Here is a 16431-nt window from a genome sequence, read left to right on the forward strand (position 1 = left end):
TGAGGGGGGCCTGGGCTGTATATAATTAATCCATGGGGGTGAGGAGTCTGTATACAATGAATCCATGCCGCTACGCCAGTTTACTGCAAAGGGGCCCACTGAGGCTCTGTCGCCCAAGGGCCCACTGAAACCTGGAGCCGGCCCTGCTGTGGAAGAATCAGGGGACCCAGTGCAGGAGCTCCAACCATAATCCATCCATACCTTCTCGCTTCTTGTGTAGTCCTGGCAGACAAGGAAGTGTCGCTTTAAAATAGTTTTGGACCAGAGGAGGAAACCTTGAGTCATGTCTAGCAAATTCTGTGCTAGGGTGAAAGCCTGGATGCCCACAGAAAGGGCTCCAAGTGCCACCTCTGGCACCCGTGCCATTGGTTCGCCACCACTGATATGGGGGTACCTGATAGCCAGTGTTCAATTCCTTGCAGTGCCATCACAGGTCTAACAAAGCATTGCAGAATACCCATTGAAATCACAAGATGTTGGGTCCTCCAGTCCAAGACATCCATCTCTAATAGAAGAGGGTTACCCGGGAATGACCCCGAAAAAGTATCTCGCAATGGCATGTTAAAAGATTTTAAGCTGGGTTACACTGTAGAGGTTATTTAGGGGCCCATATGTTGAGTGCTCGCATAGATGTAAGCATGTATGTTGTAGATATAACACCAGAACCTCCATAGAGCAGAAGTCCCAAAAATTTCAAGGCCCTTGGAAGTACTTAACCTGAAATGCAGCAGTATTACAGTTGTCCTATTACTCCTTAATGGTTTTCTTACAATATACACACAACCTATATCCAAAGTCCGTTTACTGTAACCACCACAATCAGAAATATGGGGTTCGACAAATCCTTTGGGGTACCCCATGAGAAGGGAGCCACAGACATAGGCATGTATAGGACCTGCTCTATAATTTGTGGTCTGGACAGTCGTCTCACACACTGGGCGTGTATACAATATGAGCACATAGAAAAGAGTCTGTGTACTATCTGTTAAATCAATGGATAGCAGATAGACGAATTCTATGCTCGTGTGCATGAAGCCTTAGCCAGGACTCCATTCACTTCTATGGAACTGCAATCTACAGAAGTCTCATAGAAGTGATTGTATATCACATGGGGCACTTGTCGGCCAACATTCTCATTATATCTATGGGCTGCAGAAGTCCGATCATTTATCCCTAATCTTATATATTGTAAAAGAAAACCTAATAAAGCAGACTATAAAACGTTTATAGCTGTAATTTAAACAGGTATTCTTCCAACTCTATACACTTGCACACTCAGCTCGGCTAAGCATGCATGTATTTCATAATAGAAAGAGGGGAATAGCAACTGTCACCACAAGCCCAGTTCTTCTTTCCCTTATCCTTTGTTTTTTTAGGAAGAATCAGGGCACCGCCATACACTTCAGAAGGTTCTCCAATCCCGCCACAATAATCGTAATTAAATTATTCTAAATTTGTTATCCAAATTTACTCAATTTGGATGACAATCCTGAGCTCGCCCTATGTGTATAATTGGTGTTTGTCACCGCTGTGTGCTGCCAGCTCTCCTTCTTTTGTGTGCAGCTTTTTACGCCTCCTGCGGTTTTACTATGTTTGTATGTAATGTCTTCATGCCGTGTGTTTTTTCCTGCTTCAGTCTCTATTACACGATGAGATGCTGCCTCAGGGTCTGTTCCCTGTCCAGCTGTGTGGTCTGTGGGAAGGAGGAGGGGCGCTGCGTGGTGTGTGTATGAATGTGTATGAGTGTGCTCTATATAAGCCTCCGCAGGCTGCGATCTGGGCTAGTAGCAGTCTAGGAACCGCACCATCCACAGAGTCCAAGTCAGCGCAGGGGCCAGGTGAGTGTGCACAGGGTGCTGCCATGGGGTGACCATCACTATGTCACTATAGAAATGAATGCTCATTACAAGCAATAGATGGCAAATCTTGAGAATTAAATGGTCTATTAAAAGACTAAAAATTGTAGTTTGGTGCATAAAGGGTTAACTGATACTGATGTGTACATGGATTCTTTTGATGTATCCTATAGCTATTGCGAAGACTTATGTAACCCCCATTCTTGTTACCTTGATCTACAGATGTGCCCCCTCTTTTGATATATGATCTTCTCTATCCCTATATATATGAAGATTGTATATTCTATCACCTTCATGACCCATGAATTTACTATACCCCTGTACTGTATATATTATCGTGATGCCCTTCTATGTAGCTTGGTTAGCAGCATTTTCCAGGAGAACATAAATTATCTCCTATAGCCGAGCGCTGGACATGTTCTTATTATCTAATGTATTCTCTAGGCAGGAGATTGGTTTATTGATGCCTGTGCACACATGTATTTGTTCTTCCCTCTCCTGAATATATTGGTAATTGATCCAGTGATTTACATCAAAAATGAATCGTATTCCTAAACTGAGGAAAATTGGCTCTTACCCTATTGGGATTATTGTAGTTTGGTGCATAAAGGGTTAACTGATACAGATGTGTACATGGATTCTTTTGATGTATCCTATAGCTATTGCTAAGACTTATGTAACCCCCATTCTTGTTACCTTGATCTACAGATGTGCCCCCTCTTTTGATATATGATCTTCTCTATCCCTATATATATATGAAGATTGTATATTCTATCACCTTCATGACCCATGAATTTACTATACCCCTGTACTCTTACAGGCTCTTACCCTATTGGGATTATTGTCTTATTCTGGATCAACAGTGCAGAAGGAACTGTGTTCTGGCGTGTTCTGATGTACACAGTGTATATCCCCCTGTATATCCCCTATAGAAAGCTGGAGGGAAACTAATGCCAGAATCGAGACACCTGCCATTGCTATTAGGCTCGGTGTCAGTCCTTGCGAGGAGCCAGGCAGAAAAATACTGTAGGTTTTCGGATCTGACTCCAGGAAAGGTCCAGTGCAACAAATAATACACTGGGGCACATTTACTTAACTGCCCTGCGCGATCCCCAAAAGTGCATTGTCTGACCGGAATGCACATCTGCGGCGATTCACGAAGACCGTGCGCCCGATATCCTGCTTGTGGCGCTTCCCCGTTCAGAGTTCACCTTCTTCTTCCTGGTACATATAAGTGCATTGTCTTGCGACACAAATTGAATGTTAAATCAGTCCAAATCAGTCGGATCGTACAATGTCACTCCCCCCCCATTTCTGTTGCAAGAAATCCAATCACATGCGACACAATCACCTGTACACAGCAGCGCAAATCCCGGAAATGTTGGGAAGTCTGACGGAAATGCAATCCGCGGACCCTTAGTAAATAAGCCCCACTGAATTCAGTGTAAGGAACTCTTGGGATCCATTTTTCAATGGCTTATTTGACCCATAAAGAAAATCACAATAGATTCCATGACACTGTGAACGCATCCTTAAATAGAATCTATCACCAGGTTTTACCCCACTTAACTACCAGCCCCCTCAGGTAGGGTATGAAATGTCCTTTGTAGAATTCCCTCTTTTCTGTGAAATCTTGCCCATTATCCTAAAAAAAAATATTTTCCAAAGTCAGGCAAATATGACTCTTTCAGATTAAATGAGTCAAGTTTAGTGGTTGTAGGAGTAGTGTCACAGCAGATGTCTTCACACTCCTATCTTTGGTGCCTAAAAAAAAGCTGATTTTGTCATGTTAAAGATAAGAATCTCATCTTGTATATCCCATCAAGCTTATTGTATCATATTAAAGATAGACATCTCTTTTAGAGCCCATCAAGCTGATGGTTCTGTGATCCACTGAACTGGACATACAGACGGTTTAAAGATAAGTGGGAACTGGATCTTTATCTGCATCATACATTTCCAACTATGTCTTTAGCTGCCATTATCTCTGGTGCTGTAGATCACAAATCCACAAATCCATAATATCTGAAAGATGAGATTCTTATCTTTAATATGACACAAGAAGCAAATATTTAGGTACTACAGAACAGAATCAATAATGACTCATCTCATGTGAAAATGAGGTGAGAAGAGTCATATTTGCCTAACTTTGGGGGAGATTTTTTATAGGTAAATTGGAGAGATTTAACATAAAAGAAGGAATTCTAGAAATGATATTTCATCGCCTACCTGAGTGGACTAGTAGTTTAGTGGGGTAAAACCCTGCTGAGAATGCTCAGTGATTACTGGGAATGAAAAGTTTCTCGAAACTCACTTGTGGGCAACAGGCTGTACCCCTCTTTAGCGGAGCTACATAAACAAGGTACAATTTAATATTTTGCTAAGTTACTTAATAAATTCTTTGTATTAATGGGGTTTGACAAGGTTAAAAGTGGATAGATGTTAACTTGCTGATCGGTGGGAGCCCGAGATCTCGGACCCCCACCTATAGTAAGAACAACACTTGACTTTCTCCAGCTTTCCCATACAGTTGATTACATAGTTCCTTGTACTTGGTAAAGTTGTTGACACCCCCCCCCCCCCATCAATCACCAAAATTATAAGTGATTTCTTCTTAATCTGGTCCCATCCCTTTAAGTATTACCTTACTTGTTATGTAAAGAATAGCTGACATTTTATTGGCAGATGTATAATTCCTTTAAAATTCCTCTAATTTTTTACCTCGGTCAAATTGCCAGACAGAAGTGTATTTTTAGAGTCAAATGCAAGATTGAACAATTTCGAGACATGATTTGCTCTTTTCTAGGAATTCCAGCTCAGCATTGCTAAGATGTCTATGTGTTACCTATACGGTGTCTGGGCAGCGGGCAGTTTTATTACTATTTAGTAATGGGATACCTCCCCTATACAGATACCTCTATGGGATATGTAAATGTATGTCATGTCCTTGGCAGTCATATGCGTTCATGTCTTGCAGCTAGGAATGAATGTCCGCCCCAGGCTTCTAATTCCAGAAGCCATCTGTAGATCAAGATCATTACTAATTTACAAAAATGTTCTCAATTTTTCCCGATAATTTTTCCCGATTGATAATATGGAAGTATTATCAATTATTAGAGACTATTAGTGTTTTGTGTGGTGATGGACGACATATTCCACCTGTGGTGACCTTGGATGAGGACATGTGATATCACCTGATGTTCTTCTGATCTTCATCTTGACCTACATGCTGCATAGCTTTGACATCAGTAAAATTCAAAGCATTAGTTTCTACAGGTTAGGGCGCGTTGTAGACTCCATATACAGCGGTGATCCTATCCTTACTTACTGTCTTAATCATGTTATATGGATTTCACAACAGACCTCACTTTATGGCACTAAATTTTAAGAAGGCCACCAATAAGCCAGATATGGTCTGGTTTATTCATGCCAATGACTGGGTTGGTGTTAGACAAAGCCTTGACAGATTGACAGAGGTTTTATGAGAAGCAATTGTAGAACGTGAGGTAAGATTTAGGTCAGTCGTGCGCCATCTGCTGCTCTGTTTCCAATTCTGTCTAATAACATGATCTTTTCCGTGTTTAAGAGGACTTTTGACCTTCTCCACCAACTCCAATTCTTTGTATACTTTTATAGGCACCATTTGTTTTGTCATCCAATATGCTTATAAATTCATCTGTTGTCAAGTGGGTGAGCTCCAGCCTAGGACCGCCCACCTGACAGGAGAGGGTCTAATTAGCATATTGGATACTGAACTAACAACATTGCTTGCTTGTGAATGGGGAGCAGACCAGACGTTCACGTTCAGGGTATGGCTGCGCAACCTGGACATATTGCTGTTTTTGCGGCTGAACAGACGATCCTGGAAAATTGGACGCCCCTGGCAACTAGCCATGGTGATGATTGGCTCTGCATAGTTGCTAGGGGCCAACATCGAATGCGAACGTCCGATCCGCTCATCTCTGGTCACCAACATTTTTTATCTTGTATTTACATCTTCATTGGATTATTTTTTCTGTACCAGTGAATGTTAAATCTCAACAGAGATGGATCCATCTTAAAATGCAGATAGATCCTAAGGGATCCCAGAACTATAATGGGATCCACTGAATTTCTTAAAGATCTCTGCTATTCATGGGTTTTTTCATCCGTAATTTTTGACACAATGGAGGCTCCTAAATATGTGCTTCACTATCCAAATTTAAAGGGTGTTACTCGCGGCTCTTACTGACTGCTGAGAAAGTTTGCCAGGCTCACTACAATATGCGACGGAGCCTTAGTGGGCCCCTTTGCATTGAACTTACGTGACGGCATTAAAAATTAAGAAATTAAAACCGTTTCCTGTTCCCTAAAATATTCCCTAAATTATCATCCCAAACAGCTCCCTTATGGTTATTTTATATAAAGCCCCCTATGGATTCATTAGATACAGCCCCCTTACCCCCATGGATCCCTTATATACAGTCTTATGTGGGACCCCCCCCCCCAGAAGCTATGTACCTATCCTGGAAAACTTTTGTATTGGAACTTTACAATGATAGATAGATACAATGCCAGAATATATTAAGGTTCAACTACTTGTGATTATATTCAGAGCTACCCTAAGGTATGTGGCCAGTCAGTGGATGACATATTGCAAAGCTCTACCTGCCTTGTACGTGAAGCTTTGGGATACTTAGAGAGATACTTTAGAGAGATTTACAACACAAAAAAAACCACCTAAAGCTCATCAGAGAGTGTCCTTTATCCCAAGGCTCAGGCCGTAAGCCAAGTCTTTTAGTGTTTTGATTCCAGAAACAAAGACATTCAGTTCCTTAGAGAGATAATATCAATGCATTTCAATAACAAGACATATTTTGCTGGACTTTTCCGGCTCCATAAAAAAACATCATGCAAAAATATTTATATCCCCAATTTTTTCATTCCCTTGCATTTTTTTTCAAGGCTTGGGCGCTTCCTTTCTACTTATTGTTCTTCTCCATGGGACATTTTATGAGGACTTTGTCCTGAAAAGTCATTTCTTATCATGACCTGACATTAACTTGAATTAGGAACTAGGAATTGCTATCTAAGAAATGTTTGGCGTTGAAAAAAGAATGGATTCTAGGAGATTTCTAGGATGACTTTCAGGACATTGGGTGTGAATTAAAGTGCATATCTGGCATTGGTCTCATATACCATTGGCTCAGTGTACTTCAAGACTGGCTGTGTCACCCATTTATCCTCATAGACTGTAAGCTCTTGTGTCACCCATTTATCCTCATAGACTGTAAGCTCTTGTGTCACCCATTTATCCTCGTAGACTGTAAGCTCTTGTGTCACCCCTCGTCCTCATAGACTGTAAGCTCTTGTGTCACCCCCTCATCCTCATAGACTGTAAGCTCTTGTGTCACCCCCTCATCCTCATAGACTGTAAGCTCTTGTGTCACCCCTCGTCCTCATAGACTGTAACCTCTTGTATCACCCCCTCGTCCTCATACACTGTAAGCTCTTGTGTCACCCCCTCATCCTCATAGACTGTAACCTCTTGTGTCACCCCCTCATCCTCATAGACTGTAACCTCTTGTATCACCCCCTCGTCCTCATAGACTGTAAGCTCTTGTGTCACCCCCGTCCTCATAGACTATAAGCTTTTGTGTCACCCCCTCATCCTCATAGGCCGTAAGCTCTTGTGTCACTCCCTCATCCTCATAGACTGTAAGCTTTTGTGTCACCCCCTCATCCTCATAGACTGTAAGCTCTTGTGTCACCCCCTCATCCTCATAGACTGTAAGCTCTTGTGTCACCCCCTCATCCTCATAGACTGTAAGCTCTTGTGTCACCCCCTCATCCTCATAGACTGTAAGCTCTTGTGTCACCCCTTATCCTCATAGACTATAAGCTCTTGTGTCACCCCCTTGATGTGTACGGAATATGATGGTTCTATATAAATATAGATTATTATTATACAATATATGAGTCATTTTCACAGTAAGCCGAGGGCTACACAGTAACTTTGAAGGAATCATGATATGTGTTTAGTCCATGCCTCAAAATACACAAGTAAGTCCACATCTAATTAGTTGATGCAAAACATCATTTACATTTCGGATAGGCTACGTTATTGTCCCGACTTGAACCCAATAGAGATGCTTTGGCAGGATCTGAATGGAGTCATGAAAAACCGGCAAAGTGTCTGAAGTAGAGCAATTGGACTGAAGCCTTCCGCCATCGGAAGGGATTCATCCTCTAGATTTAAAGGGGTTTTCCAACTTTATACACTTATCGCTAGAGAAACTGTGCTATGATAAGCAGTTGCAACAAAATGGACATTCTCAAGATGAATGAGCTGTTTATAGTTACGACCCCAGGGGATTTGTGTCAATTATGAGACCTGTATCCTATATATTTGCATGCTTTCATTTACTGGCTGTATACAAAGATCTTTAAAGTAATGAGGCTCTCAAAGGGATTGGCCACCTCCGGTTTCCTCCCACACTCCAAAAAAGATTGTGAGCCCCATTGGGGACAGGGACCGATTTGGCAAGCTCTGTGTAGTGCTACGTGATCTGTAGGCGCTATATAATTATTATTATTAGACATATCTCTGCAAGCATATGTACCCGTTCATTTGCCTCCTTTAAAAGCTGCAGCCTTTCGCTGTTCTCAGCATGCTGCCCTCTCTCTTGCTGCTCCAGGTCATCCATGTGATGTCACCCTTTGTCTCTCCCTTCCTTCTCACATTCGTCCTCACTGACAGAGATAGGGAGAGAGAAAGCTGGGTGACTCATACTCTCCTGCTGCAGCTCCTCCTATTCAGTAGAGCTCCAAAATGGTCTGCCCACAGTAGAAAAGTAATTAGCAGTATCACTTACTGAAAATTTAGAGATTATCTACAAGGCAGTAAAGGCCTTCCAAAGCAACCAATCAGAACTCTGCTTAAAGAGGACCTGTCACCTGTAAAGTAAGCAGCTCCTAGTGCTACAACAGATGCAGCAGTGTTACACTGGTAGAGTTATCAGAAACCTGTACAATAGAAACGCCGGACCGTGCTGTAATAGTAACGCCCAATATATTTCTAACATATTTATGCATGTCTTGGAGGAATATCTAGGGGACTAGACAAGACAGAGTTACAAGAAAATGATTTAGAACTGTTAATCCATAGGAAACACAGCTATATACACGCAGGGTTGAGGACATTTTTAAAGGGGTTGTCCACTTTCAGCAAATAATAGACATTGTTTGTGTAAGGAAAAGTTATACAATTCTCCAATATACTTTCTGTATCATTTCCTCACCGTTTTCAAGATCTCTGCTTGCTGTTATTTTTATAGAAAGCTTCTATGTTGATTTCCAGTGTATAGAAATCTGTCCATGGTCATGTGATGGACATGTAGGTGCACGAGCCGTTATAATCCCACAGCTCTGATTACTCTCTATAGGGGAGATTTATCAGAAGTGTCTGAGGTAAAACTGTTCTAGTTGCCCCTGGAAACCAATCAGAGCTCAGCTTTTATTTATAAACAGCTGAAATCTGATTGGTCACCATAGACTACTAGAAGAGTTCTGCTCTTAGACGGCTCGTGCACCTGCAACTTCCATCACATGACCGTGGACAGATTACTATGTTATTTGTTAAAAGTGGACAACCCCTTTAAGGTAACAGAGGAATCTATTGCATGTACTAGCACTCCACCAACCATATATGCACATCTTTCATACTATTTCATCTTTTGGCTATGAGGCTTTACAGCCCCTCAGGACCCAATGCCTTGTAGAACTGCTACATCTGGACCTTGGGATGTATATAAATGTAAAAATCCCTCTGTTCTACATTTTCAGACAGGAGGATTTTGGAATCCGGATATCTAAGTCATAAGTGTAGATAGAAAGTCACTTTTATGGCCTTGTAGTCCATGTCACGCAGTAGAACTTTGCTTCAGTTCAAGGCCCTTTGATGCAGATGAGCGGTGAAGACATAACATTGGCCTACAATATTGTCTGACACCATCTGAAAGATAGACAAATCATTTTAGCAAAGCCTAGAGAATCTTATAAGGATTGGAAGAGAAGGTCACGCTTCTTCTAGGAATTTCATGTAGACATGTAGTATCTGGTCTGGGGCTCAGATCACAAAAAAGGCCAAAGGCATCTAAATATATACAATGCCAAGACCACGGCTTCCATTGGGATGAGGCAACCATATAATAACTTTGTGGGTCAGAAAGGTTCAACATGTTGGATTTCAACATGGCCAATCCTTTGTTTGCATGTGAGATAGGATGTCAATATGTGTGCCAGCATCTTAAAGGGGTTGTCCAGTTTCAGCTAATAAAGGTTATTGTTTGTAAAATGAAAAGTTATACAATTTTCCAATACATTTTCTGCATTAATCCCTCAGGGGGTTGCTTGTCATTCTATACCTGACCATGTTATGTCACACCGGGGCATGGCCTGTTATATCCCTGGCCATGTGATGTCACACCGGGGCATGGCCTGTTATATCCCTGGCCATGTGATGTCACACCAGGGCATGGCCTGTTATATCCCTGGTCATGTGATGTCACACAGGTGCACGGCCTGTTATATCTCTGGTCAATAGATCTCACACAGGTGCACGGCCTGTTATATCCCTGGTGAATTGATGTCACACAGGTGTACGGCTTGTTATGTCCCTGGTCATATGATGTCACACAGGTGTACAGCCTGTTATATCTCTGGTGAATTGATGTCAGACAGGTGCACGGCCTGTTATATCTCTGGTGAATTGATGTCAGACAGGTGCACGGCCTGTTATATCTCTGGTGAATTGATGTCACACAGGTGCACGGCCTGTTATATCTCTGGTGAATTGATGTCACACAGGTGCACAGCTTGTTATATCCCTGGTCAAAATATCTCACACAAGGGCACAGCCTGTTATATTCCTGGTCAATATATCTCACGCAGGTGCACGGCTCGTTATATCCTTGGTCATGTGATGTCACACAGATGCAAGGCTCGTTATTTCACAGAGAGTTATCAGAGTTTGTGTGACCAGGGAGCATTTTATTATTCACAGGAAGTAAACAATGAAGCTTCTTACAGAATGACAGCAAGCAGAGATATAGAAAATCATGAGGAAATGATAGAGTATTGATAAAGTATATTGGAAAATTGTATACCTTTTCATTACGCAGACAATGACACTTATTTGCCAAAACTGGACAATCCCTTTAAGCCCCTTGAGAACCTTTGAAATATCAGCCAGTCCAAGCCTTAAATCTTACCAAACCCAAGAGTCATAAAGTAAAGCTGTGTACCCGGAAAGCATTCAGCTTAAGTTTTATTGCCACCTTACCCCATCTGTTACTTTTCCAAAAACTTGAAGTTAATGCAAAAACATTTTTAATATATTTTTTATCAGAGCACAGTGATTAATCATCTGCTTACTGTGGCTCCTTACATTCCAACCTTCTTCCCTCATAATCTGTGTTTTACAATGAAAGTTTCCCTGAATTCTGATAGAACCACAACAGAAGTTCACTAATAACAGATTACATAGCAGGTCTATGGAGAGGCGGGGGGAGTGAGTCACAGCAGCTAGGACTCCACCCAGCAGTTTTGAGACAATTGCTAAATTACAGAGACCTACAAAGGCAAAACATTCTTAGAAATAGAAGATTACTAGTCACATTAAGCCCACAGACAGTGATACTCCTCATGTACACACAGCGGGACACTGATTCCTTCAGTTTCCTACAATAGACCTCATACATGTCAATGGAGCCTGGAGCCCCTCAGGTTCATTTGCATAATTTTTAAAACCTTTTTTTCCTTTAAATCAAGGGCATAACAAGCTACAAGAAGAGTAGATCCTGCCAGAGGGGGCACACACTAGTATGTCAATGGGCTTGGTTTACAATCCTTCATCCTGGTGTTAGATTTCCTTTATGATCTGTAATTGTGAGCTTTCTTCTTACACTATTTGGTACTTAATCCATGTAATCTGAGCATGGCTCATGCACATTCATTCCTATATAATTAAAGAAAATCTGTCAGCAGTTTGGACCATACAGAGAGGCAGACAGTGTTAGGTATTGGCCCTGGAGATACATTTGTGCATGTTGTTAGTAGGACTGTGAAAAATGCATTTATATTCTGGTATTGTAGCTGGACAAGGAACACTAGCGGAGTGTCCTTACACTGCTGTTGTCTTCAATCTCTCCCCTGTTCAACCTCCTTTACTGTAATATCTAAGCAGAAGCCAAATGGGAGGGACCATGCTGTGTTTAATGAAGATATATAACAGAAGGGTACAACCTAGTGCTTCAAGTCTAGCTACAACCCTGGAATATAAATGCATATTTCACAGTCCTTCTGCTATTAACAACAACACATACACATTTAAAGCAACATGATCTCCATGGACAATACCTAACAATGTTTTGTATGGTCAGAACTGCTGATAGATTCCCTTTTACATTACAGGTTTTGACAGTAACAAATGGTAAAGAAGAAAAAGCACATGCGGCACTCACCCGGAGGAAGCGATTCTTTATTGCGTTTTCAGGATAAAACGGTCCGACATGGTACAGCCATAATAGGGGAGAGGTAGGAGCAGGGGGTCAACAAGGCGACAGCCGTTTCGCGCCTACCGGCGCTTTCTCTAGCCACAGCTAGAGAAAGCGCCGGTAGGCGCGAAACGGCTGTCGCCTTGTTGACCCCCTGCTCCTACCTCTCCCCTATTATGGCTGTACCATGTCGGACCGTTTTATCCTGAAAACGCAATAAAGAATCGCTTCCTCCGGGTGAGTGCCGCATGTGCTTTTTCTTCTTTACCATTTGCTATACTAGTTCTTTGCACGCTGAGCACCACCCATGGGCTCATTTACTCTAATCTACCATCTCTGAGGACATATATCGTCTGTGGGCTTCACAAGAGTTTCGGTTGTGCCCCCTTTCTTCCTGATCTTCTTTTTGTTTTGACAGTAACAGTTGCCTTCAAAGCAATGTGATTTCTATGTGCAGACAGGACAGGGGAGTGAGTGACATTCTTTATAACCACCTCTTTATTAACTAAGTTTATTAACTAATTATTAATAGGGAATGGGATTTTCACCCTGGACAGTGTTGTGTTAGGAGAATTCTTATTTTATTATAATTACTGCAATGTTTTCTTTTATAAGCGACCTATACAAATGACATGGTTGTAAATAGGGTCCATGAAAGCTGCCATTACGTAGGGTGTATGTTGTGTAACCATAAAGAGGGGCTTAAATGTGCCCTGAAAGTATCTGCTCTGGGTTTGGTTGGCCACACAAGCTTTCTAAGCATAATGACAGGGACGGAGGCGGCTAATGTTACGTCGTTGAAGCGTATGATGTGGTGTTGTATAAGCGTCCAGCTATAACCGAGGTCTGGGATGGGTTTCTCGCTTGTAAACTTTCACATAGTCATCTGCAGACATTTATCAAAGACATTAAGAGATGTTGTAATGCTTATTGTGCAACCTGCTTTTTCGGAGATCAGATCACAAGATTCCAACATCTGTAAGAGGCTGTTCTTCTGGGAATATCATCTGACCACATCTGCTGAAGTAACAGTGATCAAGACCAGAGCGGGGGCCCCTATGACTGTACCCTGGGGGGGGGCATGTCAGGGTAAACCTTCTGTGACCTTTCTTCTTTGCTGAACGATAACTATAAGCAGTTTTTTTTTTCATCAAGTTTTGAAAAATTTGTTTTGGCTACTATGAGCCATTGCGATTCCTATAGAGCAGTGGTGGCGAACCTATGGCACGGGTGCCAGAGGTGGCACTCGGAGCCATTTCTGTGGGCACTCAGACCATCACCCCAGGACAGAGTTTGCCAAATAGGACCAAATCCACCAAGTCCCAGGCAACTTAAGAGATGCTGCTCTCAGTGCTATTTTAAATTCATTCAATAAATTCATTGGCTGTTTGAAACTGCTGTAAAAGTGAGAAGGTGTGGACAGAACTGCAATATCTTTAGAGGTTCTCATTCTGGACCCACCATTCTTCCTCTACAGAGAGACCCCGGAGAGAAGCTACAACGAGAGTCTGAATTTGCCCTCCTTCTTTCAACTGTATTGGTTGTCTCAGGGGGGCGATAGAATTGAAAGATGTGGAAGAACAGGTAGCAATAAGTTACTGCTTAAAATACCATGTTGGCACTTCACGGTAAAAAAGTGGATTTTAGTTGTAGTTTGGGCACTCGGTCTCCAAAAGGTTTGCCATCACTGCTATAGAGTGATATCTGTCAGGATTCGGGATGTATGGATCCTCTGGACCACCGCGGGAGGTGGTACTAGCCACCTGGGACCGGAGTCTAAGTGGCACCTGGTCTTCACCAGAGCCCGCCACAAACCTTTTCTGTGGGAGGACGGTAAAAAAAAAAAGGGAACAGCAATTCTGAGCAATTTTTTTGTCTCATTTTAAATGTTCTGCCATACGCCGTGTAACATAAACAACATTTTACTATTATTCATCATTGCTATAATTAAAGTGATATCCAATGTGTCTAGATTTTACATTTTTGGACAAGAAAATCAGTTTTTTAAATATTTTTTTTATGTTGCCATGGTCTAAGGGCGGCAACTTTTTATTGCTTGGTCAATGTTTCCACAGAGTTGGAGGACAAGTTGAACTTTTTATGTATATGAGTTTTAGATAGTTTTAGACTTACTTTTTTGTATATTTATTTAACAATTTTCTTTATGTCCCACTATGAGGAATCATATATGATCACTGATATGATACCTTGGTATACCCGGTATACTAAAGTATTGTCATTATTCATATAGGCAGCCTATGTGCCAACACGATAAGGGAAGAATGGACCCATTAAAGTCTGGTTTAGGTTCGGTTACTGAACCCAAACGTGCACCCCCACTGGTAACACCCTTGATAATTGGCAGCATCAACCATGGCTGTTACCCTTTACATGCTGCAACCATTTAACTGAGGATCATTGCTCTGGCATATACAAATAAATAACAGTGCACACATACTGCTGGGATCTATTTGCCGCAGGCAACTTTGCTGGCGGCATTTAAAGGGTAACACCCGCGACTGGTGCTACCACCAATGGCAGGTTAGTGAGCGGAACCTGAACTTCTGCCTGAACTTCATAATTAAACACGAACTCTTGGACATACTTGCTTATATGAATATACTGTCTGTTATCTCATATGTATGTTACTAGATACCTATAAAGTGATGGACTCCATCAGAGGTATATGGTGAGAATTCTTCCTGATGTATAAAACCTTTGACATGCACTGCAAAATCAGTATGAATAGACACTGACAAAACAATTCCTCTTGCAACAGTTGTCCCATGTCCTCATGCAGTAACAAGCAGGGCAGGCGTTAGTGGGCGGCAAACTGGGCATTCGCCCAGGGCCCCTTGTCCGAAAGGGGCCCCTTGCATGTAGACTTTTATGAGTATGTATTGATCCTTTAATACCCCTTGGTTGAATGCCTGGGAGAAGATGCTTATTATCTATCTGTCTAGTTATCCATCTCCTATAATTTGTCTATCTATCTATCTATCTATTGATCTTCTATCTTTCTTCGACTGTATCTTTGTATTCTACCTATCTATATATTTATCTATATATCCTCTATCTAGCTATCTACTTTATATTTATGCATCTATAAATCATCTTTCATATTGATCTTCTATCATCCATCTCCCTATCATCTGTCTCTCCAATAAAATTCTCTTACAGCCCCATATTACACATTGCCTTACTATACTACTGCTTGCAACTACAAAGTGTTATTATTGTGCAGGGCCAAAGGAGCCATTTACTGAATGTGACTGTTCATAAAATAGTTTGGGGCCCCACTTTTAGTTTTGCCCCACTTTGTCTAAAACCGGCCCTGGTAACAAGGAGGATGGGACTAACATCTTGGGTTGGGACCCGTTTTTTTTACAATAACCCCTATGCAGTTACAAGGCCTCATTTACCATATGGTTTATTTTAAAGCTTCTCACTTGTAGGAGATAATTTCATATGGAAAACTCACACATTGTTACTTTCTACATTGTTCTACAACAATGGAGAGGTATTTACAATGTTGATTCTTTTTTTGATGATTTTTGCAGGTTGTAAGAAGCAATGGCAGTGTTGGTGTACCTACTTTTACTTGTCCTACCATTTGTGTTGTCAAAGTCGTCTTCACAGAACCCTGGTTGCAGAATACGGATCACTTCCAAAGGTCTACAGTTTGGTAAGAAGAAATTGTCGACCACTATTTTCCTCTTGTATCCACATACTGATAACAAAGACATGGCATCCAATACTATGAAGCACACACCTAGAGATGTATAGTTAAATGCTTATCTATCTGTATGTATTTATGGTATCTTATAAGACATTATATGGCTAAAGTAGACACTGTGGCCAATCAGAGCTCAGCTTTCATTTATTAATCTACAGAGGAAATAAAAGCTAAGCTCTGATTGATTACTATGGGTAACAGAGACAAACCAGGATATGTTCACATTGCTTCTTTGGAGCTCCAAAGATGAAGATAGACGCACCTCAATAGGCGCTTGACCCAGGAGAGGTAAAACTTAAACAAA

General features: G+C 41.5%; 1 protein-coding gene across 1 annotated transcript in view; it reads left to right on the forward strand.

Annotated features, from left to right (window-relative positions):
• Nucleotides 1-1704: 1704 nt before the first annotated feature.
• The window catches only part of PLTP (phospholipid transfer protein), a 29318-nt gene continuing 14591 nt past the window's right edge, over nt 1705-16431 (forward strand). Inside the window, exons 1-2 of the mRNA XM_072112009.1 lie at nt 1705-1838; nt 15952-16076. Of these exons, the coding sequence (XP_071968110.1) occupies nt 15965-16076 (112 nt within the window). The 5' untranslated portion in view covers nt 1705-1838; nt 15952-15964. The remainder of the gene's footprint in view (nt 1839-15951; nt 16077-16431) is intronic.

The sequence above is a fragment of the Engystomops pustulosus genome, chromosome 6, assembly GCF_040894005.1.
Source record: "Engystomops pustulosus chromosome 6, aEngPut4.maternal, whole genome shotgun sequence".
Classification (NCBI taxonomy): domain Eukaryota; kingdom Metazoa; phylum Chordata; class Amphibia; order Anura; family Leptodactylidae; genus Engystomops; species Engystomops pustulosus.